Genomic DNA, 21,573 nt, shown 5'->3' with positions numbered 1-21,573 from the left:
GTGTGATGGCAGGCACCTGTAATCCCAGCTACTCAGGAGTCTGAGGCAGGAGTATTGTTTGATCCCAGGAGGCAGAGTGCAGTGAGCCCAGATCTCGCCATGACACTCCAGCCTGTGTGATGGAGCAAGACTCCATCTCAGGTGGGGAGAAATTACCCTGGATGTATACTTAGATACAATGAGTCAGAGATTAGTGTGGTATTTTGTTATTTATTTAATAATTACACTTACTCAATTCATTTTATTGCAATGAACAATAAATAGGTGTCCAGTTATAAGAAGATGAAGTTCTCCAGATTAGGTAAACAGATTTAGACCTCAGAATGGAACATTTTGCCAATAAAACCACAATAACCAGTGAGATTATTCTTGGGAAAAGTACACGTAATTTGGAGAAAGACAAACTTCCTGAAAACATCCAAAATGCAGCAGACAACAAAAATTGTGGTTAACTTGTTCCTGATTTGTTAGTACTATCTATCTATCTAATCTATTTAGATAGATAGATATCTTTTTTTTTTTTTGAGATGGAATTTCACTTTAGTTTCGAGGGCTGGAGTCCAATGGCAGAATCTTGGCTCACTGCAACCTCCACCTCCCAGGTTCAAGTGATTCTCATGCCTCAGCCTCACAAGTAGCTGGGACTACAGATATGTGCCACCACATCCGGCTAATTTTTTCTGTATTTTTAGTAGAGACAGTGTTTCACTATGTTAACCAGGCTGGTCTCGAACCCCTGACATTAGGTGATTTGTGTTCCTCAGCCTCCCAAAGTGCTTGAATTACAGGCATGAGCTACCATGCCTGGCCTATATAGCTTATTTCATATACCAAGTAAAATTTAAATTCTACAAAACAAATTGTAGAAGTACTGTAACAACATGACTATTTACATTGATCAACTTGCCTGCACTTCAACAAAATATAACATAGAAATGATTGTTTAATATAAGCATAAGCTTTGATTTGATATATATTCTCGTAGAAATTAATCAAACAGTTGAATCTTAAAATTGCTTTTTTACCTTTCTTTCTTTTTTTTTGAGACGGAGTCTCGCTGTCCCCAGGCTGGAGTGCAGTGGCAGGATCTTGGCTCACCGCAACTTCCAACTCCCTGGTTCAAGCGATTCTCCCGCCTCAGCCTCCGGAGTAGCTGGGATTACAGGCACACACCAGCATGCCCGGCTTTTTTTTTTTTTTTTTTTTTTTTTTTTGAGATGTCGTGTCGTCACCACGCTGGAGTGCAGGGGCACCATCTCGGCCCACTACAACCTCCGACTCCCAGGTTCAAGCGATTCTCCTGCCTCAGCCTCCTGAGTAGCTGGCATTACAGGCACGCGCCACCAGGCCCAGCTAATATTTGTATTTTTAGTAGAGACGTGGTTTCACTGGGTTGGTCAGGCTGGTCAACGAACTCCCGACCTCGTGATCCGGCCGCCTCGGCCTCCCAAAGTTCTGGGATTACAAGCGTGAGCCACCGCACCCGGCCTCTTTTTTTTTTTTTTTTTTTTTCTAATGTCAAAGGAGTAAAATTAAACTGCCAGGTAAAGCTCAAAGGTCGTCTTTTTTATAGTGCTTTGTCTTTATATTCCCTTTAGCCTCCACTTTCCTCTATCCAGTCGCCGCACCCTTTCCCCCAACCCCGGTTCTTCAAGGTTTCAGAGTAGCGCTGCTCCAGGAAAAAGGAAGTCTCAGCACAGAATCTTCAAACCTTCTCGGAGGCCACTAAGGGTCCCTGCCGCTGCCAGGGATAGAAAGCACCTGGGGCGGGGCGGGGCGCGCGGGCGCACACCTGCGGAGGGGGCGGCGCCCCAACAATTGCACCGGGGCTGGGGGAGGGGAGCTACTCACTCCCCGCCCCCGGGCGGTGACTCATCACCTAGCACCGGCTGCCGGAGGTGAGCCGATCCGGGCTGGGGCCGAGAGGCGGGGCCGCCAGGTCGAGTAGGTCTGCGCTTTTCCCCGCCGCGCGCACTGAGCGCAAGTCCTTCGGCGAGCAACCACCTTCGGCGCGGTCCGAGGACCCCCTCGTCGCGGTCCTCCCGACGCGGACCCGCGCGCCCCAGGCTTCTCGCCGCCGGGCCGGCTTCTCGTGCTTCGCTCCCGGCGCACGCTCTCCCGCGAGTCCCCGGCCCTTCCCGCGCCCCTCTTCCCGGCGCGCGGACAGCATGGCGCCCCCGCAGGTCCTTGCGTTCGGGCTCCTGCTCGCGGCGGCGACAGCGACTTTGGCCGCGGCTCAGGAAGGTGAGGCGCGGACTTGGAGCAGGAGTTGTGGAGTTGGGCTGGGCCGGGCTTGAGGGCCCCGGCCTGCGGCCCCCGAGGCGGGGATAATGGTGAGGGCACCGAGAGGCCGCGCTTTCCAGCCTGGAGACCAGACGGCGCGGCGGTGCCCCGGCCCCGGCCCCGGCCCTCGGCGCGGTAGGAAGCGGCAAGGAGGCGCTCACTCGCGCCGGCCGGGGGAACAGCCTCACTTTGCAGCTTTGCTCGCCGCGGTAGGGAAATGGACTGGGGCGGAGGCGGGGGACAGGCGAGGAACTGAGTGGTCACGTCCAGGAATCCTGCGGCCACCGAACCAATGCCTCGCGCCCTGGCGCACCCACCTCCTCAGGCCGGGGCGGATTTGGGGTTCCATAACAGCCCGAGCCGGTGGCTGAGTCTCTGCGATAGGGACCAGCTGGCCCGCCCTTGTCCTTGTCACCTACGGCGGGCCCCGGATGTGGTCTCAGGAGGGGACAGGTGCCCGCACACAGAGAGGCCTCCAGGACTGCTATGCACCTGCGCGCAGCCTGCGGGCCTGGATTACACAGGGCGTGTGGGTGTTTTCCCTTTTCTTTCTTTCTTTCTTTTTTTTTTTTTTTTTTTTTTGAGATGGAGTTTCTCTCTTACTACCCAGGCTGGAGTGCAATGGCGCGATCTCGGCTCACCGTAACCTCCGCCTCCTGGGTTCAGGCGATTCTCCTGCCTCAGCCTCCTGAGTAGCTGGGATTACAGGCACGCGCCACCATGCCCAGCTAATTTTTTGTATTCTTAGTAGAGACGGGGTTTCACCATGTTGACTAGGATGGTCTCGATCTCTTGACCTCGTGATCCACCCGCCTCAGCCTCCCAAAGTGCTGGGATTACAGGCGTGAGCCACCGCGCCCGGCTCCATTTTCCCTTTTCTAAGGATCGTCTGAGTAATGCGGAACTTATTGTAGGGAACTGAGAAACAACAATAACCGTGAAGTGTAAAAACCTATGATCCCACCATTTTTTTTTTTTTTTTTTTTTTTTTTTTGAGACGGAGTTTCGCTCTTGTTACCCAGGCTGGAGTGCAATGGCGCGATCTCGGCTCACCGCAACCTCCGTCTCCTGGGTTCAAGCAATTCTCCTGCCTCAGCCTCCTGAGTTGCTGGGATTACAGGCACACGCCACCATGCCCAGCTAATTTTTTGTATTTTTAGTAGAGACGGGGTTTCACCATGTTGACCAGGTTGGTCTCGATCTCTCGACCTTGTGATCCACCCACCTCGGCCTCCCAAAGTGCTGGGATTACAGGCGTGAGCCACCGCGCCCGGCCTCCACCATTTTGAGAATCCCGTAATTAATAACTAGATATATCTGTCTTTATTTATTTTCTTTTCTTATTTGAGACATCCTTGCTCTGTCGCCCAGGCTGGAGTGCAGTGTCACAATCTTGAACTGTAACCGCTACCTTCCCGGCTCAGACTATTCTCCTGCCTTAGCCTTTACGCCCGGCTAATCTTTGTATTTATTTATTTTATTATTATTCTTAGAGACCGAGTTTTGTTCTTGGCTCCCAGGCTGGAATGCAACGGCATGATCCCAGCTCACTGCAACCTCTGACTCCAGGGTTCAGGCAATTCCCCTGCCTCAGCCTCCTGAGTAGCTGGGCCTACAAGCACACCCACCACCATGCTCGAGTAATTTGTATTTTTAGCAGAGACAGTGTCGCCACGTTGACCAGGCTGGTCTCAAACTCCTGACCTCAGGTGATCCACCCGCCTTGGCCTTCCAAAGTGCCCGGATTACAGGTGCGAGCCTCCCAAGTAGCTGGGATCACTGACGCCTACTACCACACCCTGATAATTTTTGTCTTTGTATTTTCATTTATTTATTGATTTTTGAGACGGAGTGAGGCTCTGTTGCCCAGGCTGAGTGCAGTGGAACAATCTCGGCTCACTGTAACCTCTGCCTCCCAGGTTCAAGCAATTCTCTGTCTCATCCTCCGGAGTAGCTTGGATTACAGGAGTAGCTTGGATTACAGGAGTAGCTTGGATTACAGGAGTAGCTTGGATTACAGACGCCTACTCTCTCTCTCTTGCTCTCCCCACCCCCCAACTCTCTGTCTCTCTCTCTCCCTCCCTCCCTCTCTCGCTCTCCCCATCCCCAACTCTCTCCCTTTCCTCCCCCCACCACTCCTCCCTCTCTTTCTCTCTCTGTCCTTTCTCTCTCCTCTCTCTCCCCTCTCTCCCCTCTCTCTCTCCTCTCTCCCCTCTCTCCCCTCTCTCTCTCCCCTCTCCCTCCCCTCTCTCTCTCCCCTCTCCCTCCCCTCTCTCTCTCCCCTCTCCCTCCCCTCCCCTCTCTCTCTTCCCTCTTCCCCCCTCTCTCCCCCTTCTCTCCCCCCTCTCTCCCCCTCTCTCCCCCTCTCTCTCCCCCCTCTCTCCCCCTCTCTCCCCCTCTCTCCCCCCCTCTCTCCCCTCTCTCCCCCCTCTCTCCCCCTCTCTCCCCCCTCTCTCTCCCCTCTCTCTCCCCTCTCCCTCCCCTCTCTCCCCTCTCCCTCCCCTCCCCTCTCTCTCTTCCCTCTTTCCCCCCCTCTCCCCCCCTCTCTCCCCTCTCTCCCCCCTCTCTCCCCCTCTCTCCCCCCTCTCTCTCCCCCCTCTCTCCCCCTCTCTCCCCCCTCTCTCCCCCTCTCTCCCCCCTCTCTCTCCCCTCTCTCTCCCCCTCTCTCCCCCCTCTCTCTCCCCCCTCTCTCCCCCCTCTCTCCCCCCTCTCTCCCCCCTCTCTCCCCCTCTCTCCCCCCTCTCTCCCCCCTCTCTCTCCCCTCTCTCCCCGCTCTCTCTCCCCTCTCTCCCCGCTCTCTCTCCCCTCTCTCTCTCCTCTCTCTCCCCTCTCTCCCCCTCTCCCCTCTCTCCCCTCTCCCCTCTCTCTCTCTCCCCTCTCTCTCTCCTCTCCCTCCCCTCTCTCTCCCCTCTCTCCCCGCTCTCTCTCCCCTCTCTCTCTCCTCTCTCTCCCCTCTCTCCCCCTCTCCCCTCTCTCCCCTCTCCCCTCTCCCCCCTCTCTCTCTCCCCTCTCTCTCTAGGCATGGTGGTAGATGCCTGTAGTCCCAGCTACTCGGGAAGCTGAAGCAGGAGAATCAGGAGGCAGACGTTGCAGTGAGCAGAGATTGCACCAGTGCATTCCAGGCTGGGCAACAGAGAGAGACTTCATCTCAAAAAAAAAAAAGGCAGTGACTGACAGGGATGTTACTTAGCAGGACAGAAGCGGGGAAGGAACTAAGATGGGGAGTTTCACAAAGACAAAGCTAGAAATGATGTTTGAAGAGCCGTGTTCTTATTTTTAAAAATTGTAACAGGCCAGGCGCAGTGGCTTACACCTGTAATCCCAGCACTTTGGGAGGCCAAGGTGCATGGATCATGAGGTCAGGAGTTCAAGACCAGCCTGGCCAACATGGTGAAACCCCATCTCTCCTAAAAATACAAAAATTAGCTGAGCGTGGTGGTGCATGCCTGTAATACCAGCTACTCAGGAGACTGAGGCAAGAGAATCGCTTAAACCCAGGAGGCAGAGGTTGCAGTGAGCTGAGATCACGCCATTGCACTCCATCCTGGGTAACAAGGTGAGACTCTGTCTCAAAAAAAAATTGTAACAGGAGGCCGGGCATGGTGGCTAATGCCTATAATCCCAGTGATTTGGGAGGCTGAGGCAGGAGGATTGCTTGAGGCCAGGAGTTTGAAACCAGCCTGGGCAACATGGGGAAACCCCTGTCTCTACAAAAAGTACAAAATTAGCTAGGCATGGTGGTGCGTGCCTGTAGTCACAGCTACTTGGGAAGCTGAGATGGGAGGATCACTTGAGCCCAGTAGGTCCAGGCTACACAGTAAGCCAAGGTTATGCCACTGCATTCCAGCCTGGGCCACAGAGTGAGACCCTATTTGAAAAAAGATTTGAAACAGGAATGCATGCAGATTAAACTATGTGTCCGTATAAAGTTTTAGCAAGTGCCAGGCACTTAGGAAGCACTCTATAGCTGAAAAATATAATATAATACTCAGGACCACTTTTTAAGGTTTTGTGTCCCTGTAACTTGAGGCATTATTATTAGAATATAACTTAGCTGGGACGTGAGAGTTAATAGATCCACATTTTAAAGTAGATTTTTTTTTTTTTTTTAAATTTTCTAGAATGTCACTGCGAAAACTACAAGCTGGCTGTAAACTGCGTTATGCATAGCAACGGTCAATGCCAGTGTACTTCAGTTGGTTCACAAAATACCATCATTTGCTCAAAGTGTGAGTAAAATACCCTTATTGCCTTTATTTTGACATAATACTTTTTTAATTGATGTGCCTTGCGTTGGAACGAGTTTTATTGGCTCAAATCTGAATTATGTTATAAAGTGTGGGAACACATAAGTTTCAAAGAATCTTTGGCCCTGGAGCTTTAGAGTTAAATATTTTTTTCCCCTGTAATCATGAAACCAGTTATTTTTCAGTTTGGCATTAAGGTTTCTTTTTCAGTGGCTTCCAAATGTTTGGTGATGAAGGCGGAAATTACTAACTCAAAACATGGGAGAAGAGCAAAACCTGAAGGGGCCCTCCAGAACAATGATGGGCTTTATGACCCCGACTGTGATGAGAGCGGGCTCTTTAAAGCCAAGCAGTGCAATGGCACCTCCACGTGCTGGTGTGTGAACACTGCTGGGGTCAGAAGAACAGACAAGGACACTGAAATAACCTGCTCCGAGCGAGTGAGAACCTTGTGAGTGGGGCTCCCTATACTACTTGTTTTCATGCCGTTCAGATTCATTTAATTAAATTTTTTTGATTATGTAATATGATTTCATGGGTTAGAATTCAGAAGAGAAGAGTGTCTATTGAAAGGCTTCCCTCTCATTCCAGTCCCCCTGGCTACCCAGTAGATCTCCATGGAATTGATGTCATCGATTAGTCTATAACCTTCTAGAGATAGTTGATGAATTTGTTATATATCTGTTTTTTTTTTTTTTTTTGAGACGGAGTTTCGCTCTTGTTACCCAGGCTGGAGTGCAATGGCGCGATCTCGGCTCACCGCAACCTCCGCCTCCTGGGTTCAGGCAATTCTCCTGCCTCAGCCTCCTGAGTAGCTGGGATTACAGGCAAGCACCACCATGCCCAGCTAATTTTTTGTATTTTTAGTAGAGACGGGGTTTCACCGTGTTGACCAGGATGGTCTCGATCTCTCGACCTCGTGATCCACCCGCCTCGGCCTCCCAAAGTGCTGGTATTACAGGCGTGAGCCACCGCGCCCGGCCGATATATCTGTTTTTTTTCTTATTTTTACATAAATGGTAGCATATGAGGTATAATTTTTCTTTTATATCTTTACTTGACATTGTTCAGTATTTCATAGTTGCCTTAGTATTAAATGTTTGTAATTTAACCTATGTATTTGCTCATTGATTGTGTTTTAAAAGTGAGAGATGCTTGTTTTAGGGATTGTTTAATGAAGAGGATCAGAAACCCACTCGGGCTAGTTTAAACAAAAGAAGATTTCATTGGAAGGGACTAGAAACTGGGAAGGATGTCAGGACCAAAGTGGGCACTTTCTGTTTGGTCTTCTGGAGCCTCATTGTCAATTTTCTCTTCGTGCCTTTTTTTTTTTTTTTTTGAGACAGAGTTTCACTCTTGTCACCCAGGCTGGAGTGCAGTGGCACAATCTCAGCTCACTGCAACCTCTGCCTCCTGGGTTCAAGTGACTCTCCTGTCTTAGCCTCCAAAGTAGCTGGGACTACAGTGGTATGCCACCACACCCGAATAATATTTGTATTTTGGTAGAGATAGGGTTTCACCATGTTGGCCAGGCTGGTCTCGAACTCCTGACCTCAGGCAATCTACCCGCCTTGATACTCCCTTGGGTGCTGGGGTTACAGGTGTGAGCCACCGAACCCATCCTCTTCATGGCTTTTCATCTTTAAAATTGAACAGGGCACAACACTGCCAGCTAAACCTTGACTTCATGTGACCTTATGTATGTGTCCAGAGAACAGAGGGTCAGTATTAGAAAGGGTGTTCCCTCCTGGGTGTGTCCTTTATGAAGCATCGATGTGTAAGGGAAGAAATCACTGGAGTATCTACTGCATAAATTATTTTTCTGTTATTTTCTACAATTCTGTACTTGAGAATTTTAGTATTAGCTTATTGGGAAAATAGTATAAAACACTGAGTTATAGTCAACTGACATTGTCTTTTTACTTTATATTTATAGCTGGATCATCATTGAACTAAAACACAAAGCAAGAGAAAAACCTTACGATGTTCAAAGTTTGCAGGCGTAAGTACAATTAAATATGTCATATTATTCTTGCACAATTGGTAGCTCAAATCTTCCATCCTATACCATTAGAAAAACCAAGCCTAAATGCTTTTTCATATTTCTGAAAAATAAAGTTACTTGAAACAGAGTCGCAAGAATAGCAGAGATTCCAGTAATATACTTCACTCAGATTCACCATTCCCATTTTGCCACATTTGCTTTTTTATATGTATGGATGGATGAATACGCGTGTGTACTTTATATCAGTGTATCTGTGCGTGTGTAAATATTTTTCCCAGAAGCACATGAGAGCAAGCTGTAAACACCAGGCCCTTTTACCTCTAAGTACTTTAGTGTATCTTTCCTAAGAACAAAAGACATTATCTTAAATAAACCACTATACAATGATCAAATTTAGGAAATTTAACATGGTATCACATTGTGCCTGTTTTCCCAATATTGTCCTTTGTAGTAATTTTTCCCCTCTGATTCAGGACCCAATCCAAGATCATGTGTCATATTTAGTTGTCATGACTCTTCTTCAGTCTCTTTTAATGTGAAACAGTTTCTTGACCTTTCTTTGTCTTCCATGAACTTGATATTTTTGAAGAGCATGGGCAAGTTGTTATATATAATGTCCGTCAAATTTTGATTTAGTCTGATGTTTCTTCTTAACTAAGGACAGGTTATGCATCTTGATAGAAAAACTACTGAAGCAATCTTGTGTCCTATGTAGTACTTGACACCAGGAGTTCCATGATGTCAGCTTGTCCCTTTACTAGTAATGTAAACTTTGGGTAAAGTGGTATCCACCAGGTTTTTCCACTGTGAAGTTACCAATCTCCCTTTGTAATTCATAAATAATCTATGGGCAGATACTTGAATACTTAGTAAATGCTATTTTTCTAATTAAACTGGCACCCATCAGTTTTAATATCAATGGATGGTTCTAGCCTGAATCAATTATGATAGTTGCAAAATGGCATAATGATTTTAACTTTAATGACAATTCTAGACTGTGAGCTATCTGCTTAAAGAGTAGTGCTTCTTATTGTTGTGTGGTACAAACTTTTTTTAAACACAGATTTTAAATTATTTACAGTGCGCTTCGGGAGGCAATCACAACACGTTATCACCTGGATGAAAAATTTATCACAAATGTTATGGTATGATTTTTTAAATAAGTTTCAAGCTTTAGCAGAAACTTGGTGGGACAGTATGATATGAATATAAAGGACAGCCAGTGCTTTTAGTGGTGGTTAAAGGCACTTACTGGAGCAACAGTTTCAAATCCTGGGTACTTAATGTGAATTTCCTGTTACTGTTTTTTGTTTGTTTGTTTGTTTAAGACAGTCTTGGCCAGGCGCCGTGCCTCATGCCTATAATCCCAGCACTTTGGGAGGCCGAGGCTGGCAGATCACGAAGTCAAAGAGATTGAGACCATCCTGGCCAACATGGTGAAACCCCATGTCTACTAAAAAATATAAAAAAAAAAATAGCTGGGTGTGGTGGCATGTACCTCTAGTCCCAGCTACTCAGGAGCCTGGCAAGATTGCAGTTCACTGTAACCTCTGCCTCCCAGGTTCAAGCGATTCTCATGCCTCAGCCTCCCTAGAAGCTGGGACTACAGGCACATGCCACCATGCCCAGCTAATTTTTGTATTTTTAGTATAGTCAGGGTTTTGCTTATGTTGGCCAGGCTGGTCTCAAACTCCTGACCTCAAGTGATCTGCCTGCTTCAGCCTCCCAAAGTGTTGGGATTACAGGTGTGAGCCACCACACCTAGCCCATTGTTATAGTTGTTTTCCTTCTATAGCCTTTGAAAAGCCTAGTTTTGGCCAGGTGTGGTGGCTCACAGCTGTAACCCCAGTACTTTGGGAGGCTGAGGTAGATCATGAGGTCAGGAGATCAAGACCAGCCTGACTAACACAGTGAAACCCTGTCTCTACTAAAAATACAAAAAATTAGCCAGGTGTGGTGGCACGCACCTATAGTCCCAGCTACTCAGGAGGCTGAGGCAGGAGAACCACTTGAACCTGGGAGGCGGAGGTTGCAGTGAGCCAAGATGATCATGCCACTGCACTCTAGCCTGGGTGACAGAGTGAGACTGTCTCAAAAAAAAAAAAAAAAAGCCTAGTTTTAACCGTAAAGAAAATGTATCTCTTACTATCCCTGAAACATTTGCTTTTTTTTTTTTTTCTTTTTTTTTTTAAGAGATGGGGTTTCACCATCTTGGCCAGGTTGGTCTTGAACTCCTGACCTCTTCATCCACCCATCTCAGCCTCCCAAAGTGCTGGGATTATAGGCATGAGCCACTGTACTGAGACACACATTTGCATTTTCTTACCCTGGAGAAGCTGTCCCTGTGGAGGAGCTCTAGTAACATCCTAAAGTAAATAGGCACCAAAATTACTTTTGGTAAGTAATGCTTTTGGTACATATTTACTTTAGGATGTTACTGGAGCTCCCATTGTCTCTGCTTTAAGGAACTAATCCTTAACCAGTTAGCCCCTACTTAACTCTTTCAACTCTGGTTTAAAAAATAAAAAGAAGCTTGAATAGTGTGATGGAACTCTTTGAAGGCAGTATGAATTTATTCAAGACTCTTTAAAAAGAATATACTTTTTTTGCTCTTTAAAAACAACATGGTAAATGCATACTGCGTTTTAGATTGCATTTCTTTAGTATTTTAGTTTTAAAGTAGTTCTAATTCAAATAAAATACTTTGATAGCTTGTTTTAAAATCTTTTCAAGATAAAATTATCTTAGGAAAAATTTTGCATTGTAATGGTGTTTGGTTCCATGGCTGTTTTATTTCCCTTTGATAGAGTTAGAGACCTCCCAAAGATTTCTTGATTAGTTCTAAACTTAATTATCCACTAATGGAAAGGAACAGTGATGCAAGTAGATTACAGAAAATCAAGCACTGAATATTCTGATTCTCAAATAATGTTATTTTCATATGTGTTTGATGTTAGAATTAATTTGTATTCCATTTTTTCCCCCAGTATGAGAATAATGTTATTACTATTGATCTGGTTCAAAATTCTTCTCAAAAAACTCAGAATGATGTGGACATAGCTGATGTGGCTTACTATTTTGAAAAAGATGTGAGTATAATCTTCTTTATACTGTTCCTGTGTTCAGAAATGTAGTCTACCGTGCTTCAGTGAATCAAAAAAAATTTTTTTTTTTGAGACAAAGTCCTGCTGTGTCGCCCAGGCTAGAGTACAGTGGCGTGATCTCGGCTTATTGCAGCCTCCACCTTCCAGGTTTAAGCAGTTCTCCTGCCTCAGCCTCCCAAGTAGCTGAAATTGCAGGCATGCATCACCACGCCCAGCTAGTTGTTTCATATTTTTAGTGGAGATGGGGTTTCACCATGTTGGCCAGGCTGGTTTCAAACTCCTGACCTCAAGTGATCCATCCTTGGCCTGCCAAAGTGCTGGGATTACAGGCATGAGCCACTGCACCCGGCCAAATTAAAAATATTTCATCAGGCCGGGCGCGGTGGCTCAAGCCTGTAATCCCAGCACTTTGGGAGGCTGAGGCGGGTGGATCATGAGGTCAAGAGATCGAGACCATCCTGGTCAACATGGTGAAACCCCGTCTCTACTAAAAATACTAAAAATTAGCTGGGCATGGTGGCGTGTGCCTGTAATCCCAGCTACTCAGGAGGCTGAGGCAGGAGAATTGCCTGAACCCAGGAGGCGGAGGTTGTGGTGAGCCGAGGTCACGCCATTGCACTCCAGCCTGGGTAACAAGAGCGAAACTCTGCCTCAAAAAAAAAAAAAAAAATTTCATCACCTTTTTCTCCACTTATAGATCAACCAAGTGGTTTTTCTGCTGCCATTAATTTTGTCCTTCCTGTCACTTACATGCATCCTGCTTATTTGTATATTTACACCTCTTATCAAATTGTTCTGCCTAAAATATCTCCCCTTTCTTATAATTCTATTTATTATTATTTATTATCTACTTGGTAGTTAGTTTGTGCATATATGCTCCCCTATAATATTTATAATTTACACAAATAAGGATTTATTTAAAAGACTATGTAACTGGTATGATTAAAATATTTCGTTTACACTTTATTATAGTGAGGTATTTTCTGCTGAAATATGAGATTTCTTCAAAGTAATCTGGGCAGGGGTGAAGGGATAAAAGGAAGAAAAGATGAAGTAAGAGGCCATGTTTTGATGTCATTGCATCAGGGTGATGAGTGCAAGGCGTCATTGCACTACTCTTTCAACTTTCATGTATGTTGAAAGGTTCCTGGAAAAAACAGGTTTTTTTTTTTTTGAGACGGAGTTTTACTCTTGTTGCCCAGGCTGGAGTGCAATGGTGTGATCTCTGCTTACCGCAACCTCCGCCTCCTGGGTTCAAGGTGATTCTTAGCACCAGGTTAATTTTGTATCTTTAGTAGAGATGGGGTTCTCTGTGTTGGTCAGGCTGGACTTGAGCTCCTGACCTCAGGTGATCTGCCCGCCTCAGCCTCCCAAAGTGCTGGGATTACAGGCATGAGCCACCTCGCCCAGCCAGCTTTTTTTTTTTAAAGTTTCAATAGATTAGATTTTTTATCTCTAAAATCGTAAAGATTCTTGGCAACAGTTCTTTTGGCATACAATCGGTATGTAATTATATGTGGCTATGCATGGCTTTCTTAAATATTTTTAATTCCTTTTGTCTTTTTCAATTCAGGTTAAAGGTGAATCCTTGTTTCATTCTTCTAAGAAAATGGACCTGAGAGTAAATGGGGAACAGCTGGATCTGGATCCTGGTCAAACTTTAATTTATTATGTTGATGAAAAAGCACCTGAATTCTCAATGCAGGGTCTAAAAGCTGGTGTTATTGCTGTTATTGTGGTTGTAGTGATAGCAATTGTTGCTGGAATTGTTGTGCTGGTGAGTACAGAACAAGTAAAATTTTATTTAAGGTTGTATTTTTTTCAAGAAAAAAAAAATCATGGCTGGGTGTGGTGACTCACACTTTGGGAAGCTGAGACAGATGGATCACTTGATACCAGGAGTTTGAGACCAGACTAAGCAACATGGTGAAACCCCATCTGTACTAAAAATTCAAATATTAGCCAGACATGATGGCTTGCACCTGTGGTCCCATCTACTAGTGAGGCTATGTGGGAGGGGTCAATTGAGCCCAGGAGGTCAAGGCTGCAGTGAGCCATGATCACACCACCACACTCCCTCCTGGACAACAGAGCAGGACCCTGTCTCAAAAAAAAAAAAAAAAAAGGAAAAAGGTAATAATACGAAAAAGTAACATCCGTATTCTAAAACATACTAAAGGAAAAAAATCTTCATTTTTAAATAATTTTCTATAGTGCATAAATCTATTGTATTTCTGGTCTATTTTTACAAGTCATTTTACAAAGCAAGAAAGGATACTAATCCGTAAAAAGCTTGCGGCTGTGCACCTCACGTGCCAGTTATATTGCCATCAAGCAGCAAGAATCTTTCAGTTCTCACTGCAAATAATTCAACACCTAATGCAAAATACCTGAACCCCCAAACCACTCAATGAGGTGGAACAACAGACACAAAATTAATGTTCGCCATAGAAAAGAGTTAAAAGTGACATGTGAATCAATCTTCCAAGTAAAGACGAGCAAATTAAGTTTAGCAGTGCTTCGGCAAAAGAATGTATCACTTGAAGAAATTAAAGGTTTATTTTAGGAATGTAAGGATCAAGAAATCTTACTAATTACAGGCATGATGGCTCATACCTGTAATCCCAACATTTTGGGAGGCCTAGGTGGGGCAGTTCACTTGAGGTCAGGAGTTGGAGACCAGCCTGGCCAACATGGTGAAACCCTGTCTCCACTAAACACAAAAATCATCTGGGCATGATGGCATATACCTGTAATCCCAGCCCAGCTGCTCAGGAGGCTGAGGCAGGAAAATTGCTTAAAACTGGGAGGTGGAGTTTACAGTGAGCCAAGATCTTGCCACTGCAATACAGCCTGGGTGACAGAGCAAGACTCTGTCTCAGAAAAAAGAATTTAAGCCGGGCGCGGTGGCTCAAGCCTGTAATCCCAGCACTTTGGGAGGCCGAGGCGGGTGGATCACGAGGTCGAGAGATCGAGACCATCCTGGTCAACATGGTGAAACCCCGTCTCTACTAAAAATACAAAAAAATAGCTGGGCGTGGTGGCGCATGCCTGTAATCCCAGCTACTCAGGAGGCTGAGGCAGGAGAATTGCCTGAACCCAGGAGGCAGAGGTTGCGGTGAGCCAAGATCGCGCCACTGCACTCCAGCCTGGGTAACAAGAGCGAAACTCCGTCTTAAAAAAAATAAAAAAATAAAAAGAATTTAAAAAGAAAAGAAAAAAAAAAGGCTGGGCTTGGTGGCTCATGCCTGTAATCTCAGCACTTTGGGAGGCTAAGGTGGGCTGATCACGAGGTCAGGAGTTCGAGACCAGCCTGACCAACATGGTGAAACCCCCGCCTCTACTAAAAATCCCAAAAAAATTAGCCAGGGGCAGTGGCAAGTGCCTGTAGTCCCAGCTACTCAGAAGACTGAGGCAGGAGAATCACTTGAACCCAGGAGACAGAGGATGGAGTGAGCCAAGATCGTGCCACTGCACTTCAGCCTGGGCAACAGAGTGAGACTCTGTCTCAAAAAAAAAAAAAAAAAGAAAGAAAATCTGTTGTCAGAAATAGGTTTGAGGGTATTTGGGAACTTACATTTCCAGTTCAATCAACCATGTTTGGCTATCTATCTGGAAGAAAACAAAAGTTGAATTCCTATTTCACTCCACCAGCACTGGCCATATTGCCTAGCTGTGTGAGAGGGTGGCATGTCCAAAGCATAGCAGTAGGAAAACAGTTGGGCAGTGCATCTTTTTTTTTTGTTTTTGTTTTTGTTTTTTTGAGACAAAGTCTCATTCTGTTGCCCAGGCTGGAGTGCAGTTGTGCAATCTTGGCTCACTGCAACCTCTGCTGCCCAGGTTCAAGCGATTCTCCTGCCTCAGTTTCTCGAGTAGCTGGGATTACAGGCTCCTGCCACCATACCCCACTAATTTTTGTAATTTTAGTAGAAACAGGGTTTCACCATGTTGGCCAGGCTGGTATTGAACTCCTGACCTCATGATCTGCCCACCTTGGCCTCCCAAAGTGCTGAGATTACAGGTGTGAGCCACTGCAACTGACTGCTTTTTTTGTAGTTTTTCGTAGAGATGGGGTTCCACCATGTTGGCCAGGCTGATCTTGAACTCCTGACCTCATGATCCACCCACCTCAGCCTCCCAAAGTGCTGGTATTACAGGTGTGAGCCACCACGCCCGGCCTTTGTTTGTTTGTTTAGTAGTGAAAATTTTATTTTGTTTTATTTATTTATTTATTTTTGAGACAGTCTCCTTCTCTTGCCCAGCCTGGAGTGCAGTGGCACACGATCTTGGCTCATTGCAATCTCCCCCTTCCAGGTTCAAACTGTTCTCCTGCCTCAGCCTCCTGAGTAGCTGGGATTATAGGCACATGCCACCATGCCTGGCTAATTTTTGTATTTTTAGTAGAGATGGAGTTTCACCATGTTGGCCAGGCTGGTCTTGAACTCCTGCCCTCAAGTGATCCACCTACTTCGGCCCCGTAAAGTGGTAGAATTATAGGCGTGAGCCACCGCATTTAGCCTATTTTATTTTATTGAACCAGAGTCTCACTCTGTCACCCAGGCTGGAGTGCAGTGGTGCAGTCTCCACTCACCGCAACCTCTGCCTCCTGCGTTCAGGAGATTCTGGTGCCTCAGCCTCCTGAGTAGGTGGGACCACAGGTGTGTGCCACTACGCCTGACTAATTTTTATATTTTTAATAGAGATGGGGTTTTCCATCTCTATTGGCCAGGCTAGTCTAAAGCTCCTGACCTCAGATGATCCTCCTGCCTTGGCTTCCCAAAGTGCTGGGGTTATAGATGTGAGCCACTGCACTGGTGTGAAATTTTTAATTTAAGAAACAATAAACGTTTATGGATAGATGTTAAAATTAATTTTTTCAGAACAAAATTATGTCCATTAAAAGGATATATGTCAGTTTGGTTAACCTTTGAGTAGCAGTTCTAAATAATTATCTTTCTTCCACTCAGGTTGTTTCCAGAAAGAAGAGAATGGCAAAGTATCAGAAGGCTGAGGTAAATGGGTTACTTAGCTAAATAGAAAAGCCCTGTTGAATCTCTTACTCCTAATCACTCTACCTTCCTACACACTGATGCATCTCAGTTATACTGGAGTCCCTTTATACTTTATACTGTTGTCTTTAGAGTCTTAGGGACAGTCTTAGAATATGCTCTTACCTAAATCTTGCATGAATTCTACAGCAGATCACCACCTATTGATTTCTGCCTCATGGAGTGAAATGGGAAGCCTATGGTTTTTATTTTACAAAGCATCAACATCTAACAGAATCTTCTAAAGGCATACTCCAGTGGATTCATATTGGAGAAACTCATTTTGACTAATGATTTGATTTATTATCTCTAAACCAGTGAAATAATCTTTTTTTTTTTTTTTTTTTTTTTTTGAGACGGAGTTTCGCTCTTGTTACCCAGGCTGGAGTGCAATGGCACGATCTTGGCTCACTGCAACCTCCGCCTCCTGGTTTCAGGCAGTTCTCCTGCCTCAGCCTCCTGGGTAGCTGGGATTACAGGCATGCACCACCTTGCCCAGCTAATTTTTTGTATTTTTAGTAGAGGCAGGGTTTCACCATGTTGACCAGGATGGTCTCGATCTCCTGACCTCGTGATCCACCTGCCTTGGCCTCCCAAAGTGCTGGGATTACAGGCTTGAGCCACCGCACCTGGCAAAATAATCATTTAATATGAACTTAATTTGTCACAATAAATCTATTGTGTACTAACTAGTCATCTATATTAGTATGCAGTCAAAGTGTCAGATTCTTAGTGTGTTTTAGTCCCTTGGAATTGAACATGAACACACTTATCCTTGAACCCTATCAGTAACATTTTTCATATACTATCAATTTTTGTGTATCTTTGTAATGTTAAATTTGTAATTGTATATGTGCCACTTACTAATATTGTAGCAAGTAATAAAAATAGAAACATAAAGGAATATTGGAAAAAATCTAATAGAACCAGAAACTTCTAGCATTTTTTTCCCATTCTGTAGTAGATCATCTGGCTTACTTGATTTGGTAACCATAAGTCTAGAAGACTAACCCTGAATTGAACTGTTACAGACTGGAAGAATGACAATGTGGCGTAGGGCAGAGCAGTACAGACCTCGGTTTGGCCTGGGCAAGTTATGTAACTTCTTTAAGCCTCCATGTTTATCTGTAAAATGGGGAAAATAGATAGTATGGACCTGTTGCAAAGATTAAACATAATTGATGTAAAGTGTTAGTCCCATGCTTGCCACATAAGAACATATTTGTCAGCGGAGTAGTGGTAGTCATTATCGTCATTTCAGTTTGCCTGTAACTAATTGTGTGATCTGAGACAAATACTAATTTTGAACTTCAGTTTCCCCACATATAAAATGAAAGATTGAGGCCGGGCGCGGTGGCTCAAGCCTGTAATCCCAGCACTTTGGGAGGCCGAGGCGGGTGGATCACGAGGTCGAGAGATCGAGAACATCCCGGTCAACATAGTGAAACCCCGTCTCTACTAAAAATACAAAAAATTAGCTGGGCATAGTGGCACGTGCCTGTAATCCCAGCTACTCGGGAGGCTGAGGCAGGAGAATTGCCTGAACCCAGGAGGCGGAGGTTGCGGTGAGCCGAGATCGCGCCATTGCACTCCAGCCTGGGTAACAAGAGCGAAACTCTGTCTCAAAAAAAAAAAAAAAAAAAGAAAGATTGATAATCGAAAGTGAATCGATTTCTTCTAGCCTTAAAAATAGTATGCACTCAGGCCGGGCGCGGTGGCTCAAGCTTGTAATCCCAGCACTTTGGGAGGCCGAGGCGGGTGGATCACGAGTTCGAGAGATCGAGACCATCCTGGTCAACATGGTGAAACCCCGTCTCTACTAAAAATACAAAAAATTAGCTGGGCATGGTGGCGCATGCCTGTAATCCCAGCTACTCAGGAGGCTGAGGCAGGAGAATTGCCTGAACCCAGGAGGCGGAGGTTGCGGTGAGCCGAGATCGCGCCATTGCACTCCAGCCTGGGTAACAAGAGCGAAACTCCGTCTCAAAAAAAAAAAAAAAAAAAAAATAGTATGCACTCAATAAAAATCTTATTCTTAAAGATCTAGCTTAACTGTGACTTACCCTACTCACTTTCGCGATCTTCTCTAAATAGCAGCTTGAACACACTCAAACAGGTGTTTACTTGCAATATAGCTTTTTCTTTTTTTATTCAAATGTTATAAATGTGGAAAAAAATAAAAAATCATCTTGTGTTCCTAATAGTTTTTATTTAATGCTATTTTCAGAATGAACAAAAGATTGAAAAATTATTATTATTATTATTATTTTTTTTGTGTGTGTGTGAGCCAAATAATTTATTTCTTTATTTCTTGCATTTGAAGTACTCTTCAATGACATTCTTGGCCTGAGACTCCTTCCCATAGTCCTTAACTACTACACAACTGCAACCAACCACTTTCCGGGGCTTCCCCTCTCTGTCAATTTTACAGAGGCCTACCCATTCCCCTAGTTTCTTGTTGTCATCAACCTTAATTAGGTTGATCTGGTGTTCAGCACAAAGGGCCTCCACCAACTTGACATACATAGGCTCATCACAGTTGGATGCAAGCACACAAAGATGGGCTTGGCGCTTGTCTAAGGCTTTGGCAGCTTCGCGAATTCCACGTGCTAGGCCATCGTGGATGACGGCGGTCTTCAGCACCTCTTGTAAAGCAGTATTAACGTCCATTACACCTCAAGCAGCAATGCCTTCCTCGGCCATGGCGGTGGGTTACAGGTGAAGCGGAATCTTGAACGCACCCAAGCCTCCGCCTCCGCACGACTCGGCGGCGGCAGGGAAAAAGTGAAAAATTATTTAAAAAATTTTTTTCTCTACTTTTTCCTGTTTCAGGTAAAGGAGATGGGTGAGATGAATAGAGAACTCAATGCATAACAACTATAATTTGAAGATTATAGAAGAAGGGAAATATCAAATGGACTCGGATTTCAAATGTATATGCATGGGACGAAGACATCTTCGAAGGTCACTGATTTGTTAGTTAAACATCATATATTTGTAATAGTGAAACCTGTACTCAAAATATAAGCAGCTTGAAATTGGCTTTACCAATCTTGAAATTTGACCGCAAGTGTCTTATATATGCAAATCTAATGTAAAACCCAGAACTTGGACTCCATAGTTAAAATTATTTATGCATAACATTCAAATGTGTGCATTAAATATGCTTCTACAGTAGAGTTTGAAAGACTACTATCTGATTTATGATTGAAAGCTGACTTTCTATTTACTTGAGTCTTGTACATACAAACTTTTTTATGAGCTATGAAATAAAACATTTTAAACTGAATATCTTAACTTTGTTTGAATGACATTTCAAATTCTTTTTTTCTTTTTTTTTGAGACGGAGTCTTGCTCTGTTGCCTAGGCTGGAGGGCAGTGGCGTGATCTCAGCTCACTGCAACCTCTGCCTCCCAGGTTCAAGCGATTCTTCTGCCTCAGCCTCCCAAGTAACTGGGATTACAGGCACCCACCACCACACCCGACTAACTTTTGTATTTTTAGTAGAGATGGGGGTTTCACCAGATTGTCCAGGCTGGTCTCGAACTCCTGACCTTGTGCCTCGTGATATATCTGCTTCAGCCTCTCAAAGTGCTGGGATTGCAGGCATGATGAAGCACTGCGCCCGGTCTTTTTTTTTTTTTGAAACAGGGTCTCGCTCTGTAGCCTAGGCTTGAGTGCAGTGGTGCCATCTCAGCTCACTGCAACCTCTGTCTCTTGGGTTCAAGCGATTCTCCTGCCTCAGCCTCCCGAGTAGCTGGGATTGCAGGTGTACACCACCACGCTCCACTAATTTTTGTATTTTTAGTAGGCAGAGTTTTTCTGTTTTTCTTTTCTCTTTTCTTTTTCTTTCTTTCTTTCTTTCTTTTTTTTTTTTGAGACAGAGTCTTGTTCTGTCCCCCAGGCTGGAGTTCAATGGTGTGATCTCAGTTGATTGCAACTCTGCCTCCCGGGTTAAAGCAGTTCTCCCTGCCTCAGCCTCCTGAGTAGCTGGGACCACAGATGTGCACCACCGTGCCCAGCTTATTTTTGTATTTGTAGTAGAGACGAGATTTCACCATGTTGGCTAGGCTGATCTCAAACTCCTGACCTCAGGTGATCCACCCACCTTAGCCTCCCAGAGTGCTGGGATTACAGGGTGAGCCACTGTGCCCGGCCCTATTTATTCTTTATTAAGTGGAAGTGGATCATCACGAAGGTCTTGATCCCCATAGTTTTCACCCTGAATAGGCTGAGGAGGAGGAGGAGGAAGAGGAAGGGTTGGTCTTGCTGTCTTCAGGTGGCAGAGGCAGAAGAGGTGGAGGAGGTGGTAGGGAGGCCAGTAACCACAGAACTTTTATTTAAAAAAAAATCTGTGTAAATGGACCTGCACAATTCAAACCTATGTTCAAGGGTCAGTTGTAGTTGTGACAGACCCAATGACCCCAGAGTATAAAATGTTTATTGGAAATGTTTGCTGGCCCCTGCTCTAGGATGCAGGGGGAAAGCTGTTCATAGGCAGGTGTCTCAGCAGACACCAAAAGCAGCCTATAAAATTGCCCCAGCAGGTGGGCATGGGACAGATGTTCAGGTAGGTTGCTGGCTGCTGTCCACTACAGGCCCAGAAGCGTGCTGGAGAAGCCACCCATGCTGCAAGAGCCAGATGATGGAGCAGCCCTGGCTGCTGCAGGAGCCTTTCAGGCCAGGACACCAGAGCTAGGAAACAAAACCTTCCTTTTCAAGTGCCTCTCCAGCACCCTCTGCTGACAGAGCTTCAGGTCCATTTTCACAGAAAAGTGCAAAGTGTGAATTTGTTTTTTGGTGTGTGTTTTTTTTTATTTTTTATTTTTTATTTTTATTTGTTTATTTTTTTGAGACAGAGTTTCGCTCTTTTTTTTTTTTTTTTT

At 45.1% G+C, this 21,573-nt stretch overlaps 1 protein-coding gene and 1 pseudogene across 1 annotated transcript; one reads left to right on the top strand and one right to left on the bottom strand.

The window, feature by feature from the left end:
* The first annotated feature begins 1,851 nt into the window (after positions 1-1,851).
* EPCAM (epithelial cell adhesion molecule) lies at positions 1,852-19,976 on the top strand. Its single transcript, XM_039462604.2, has 9 exons — positions 1,852-2,244; positions 6,405-6,512; positions 6,741-6,981; positions 8,467-8,532; positions 9,617-9,680; positions 11,523-11,624; positions 13,213-13,416; positions 16,607-16,651; positions 19,520-19,976. Exons 1-9 carry the CDS (start codon positions 2,169-2,171, stop codon positions 19,559-19,561), a joined length of 948 nt encoding a protein of 315 aa, XP_039318538.1. The 5' UTR covers positions 1,852-2,168; the 3' UTR covers positions 19,562-19,976.
* LOC120361132 (small ribosomal subunit protein eS12-like) lies at positions 18,957-19,405 on the bottom strand (annotated as a pseudogene).
* Positions 19,977-21,573: the final 1,597 nt, after the last annotated feature.

This window comes from Saimiri boliviensis, chromosome 1, assembly GCF_048565385.1.
Source record: "Saimiri boliviensis isolate mSaiBol1 chromosome 1, mSaiBol1.pri, whole genome shotgun sequence".
NCBI lineage: Eukaryota > Metazoa > Chordata > Mammalia > Primates > Cebidae > Saimiri > Saimiri boliviensis.
The sequence above is the reverse complement of the archived record's forward strand: the minus strand, read 5'-3'. Positions and strand labels throughout refer to the sequence as shown.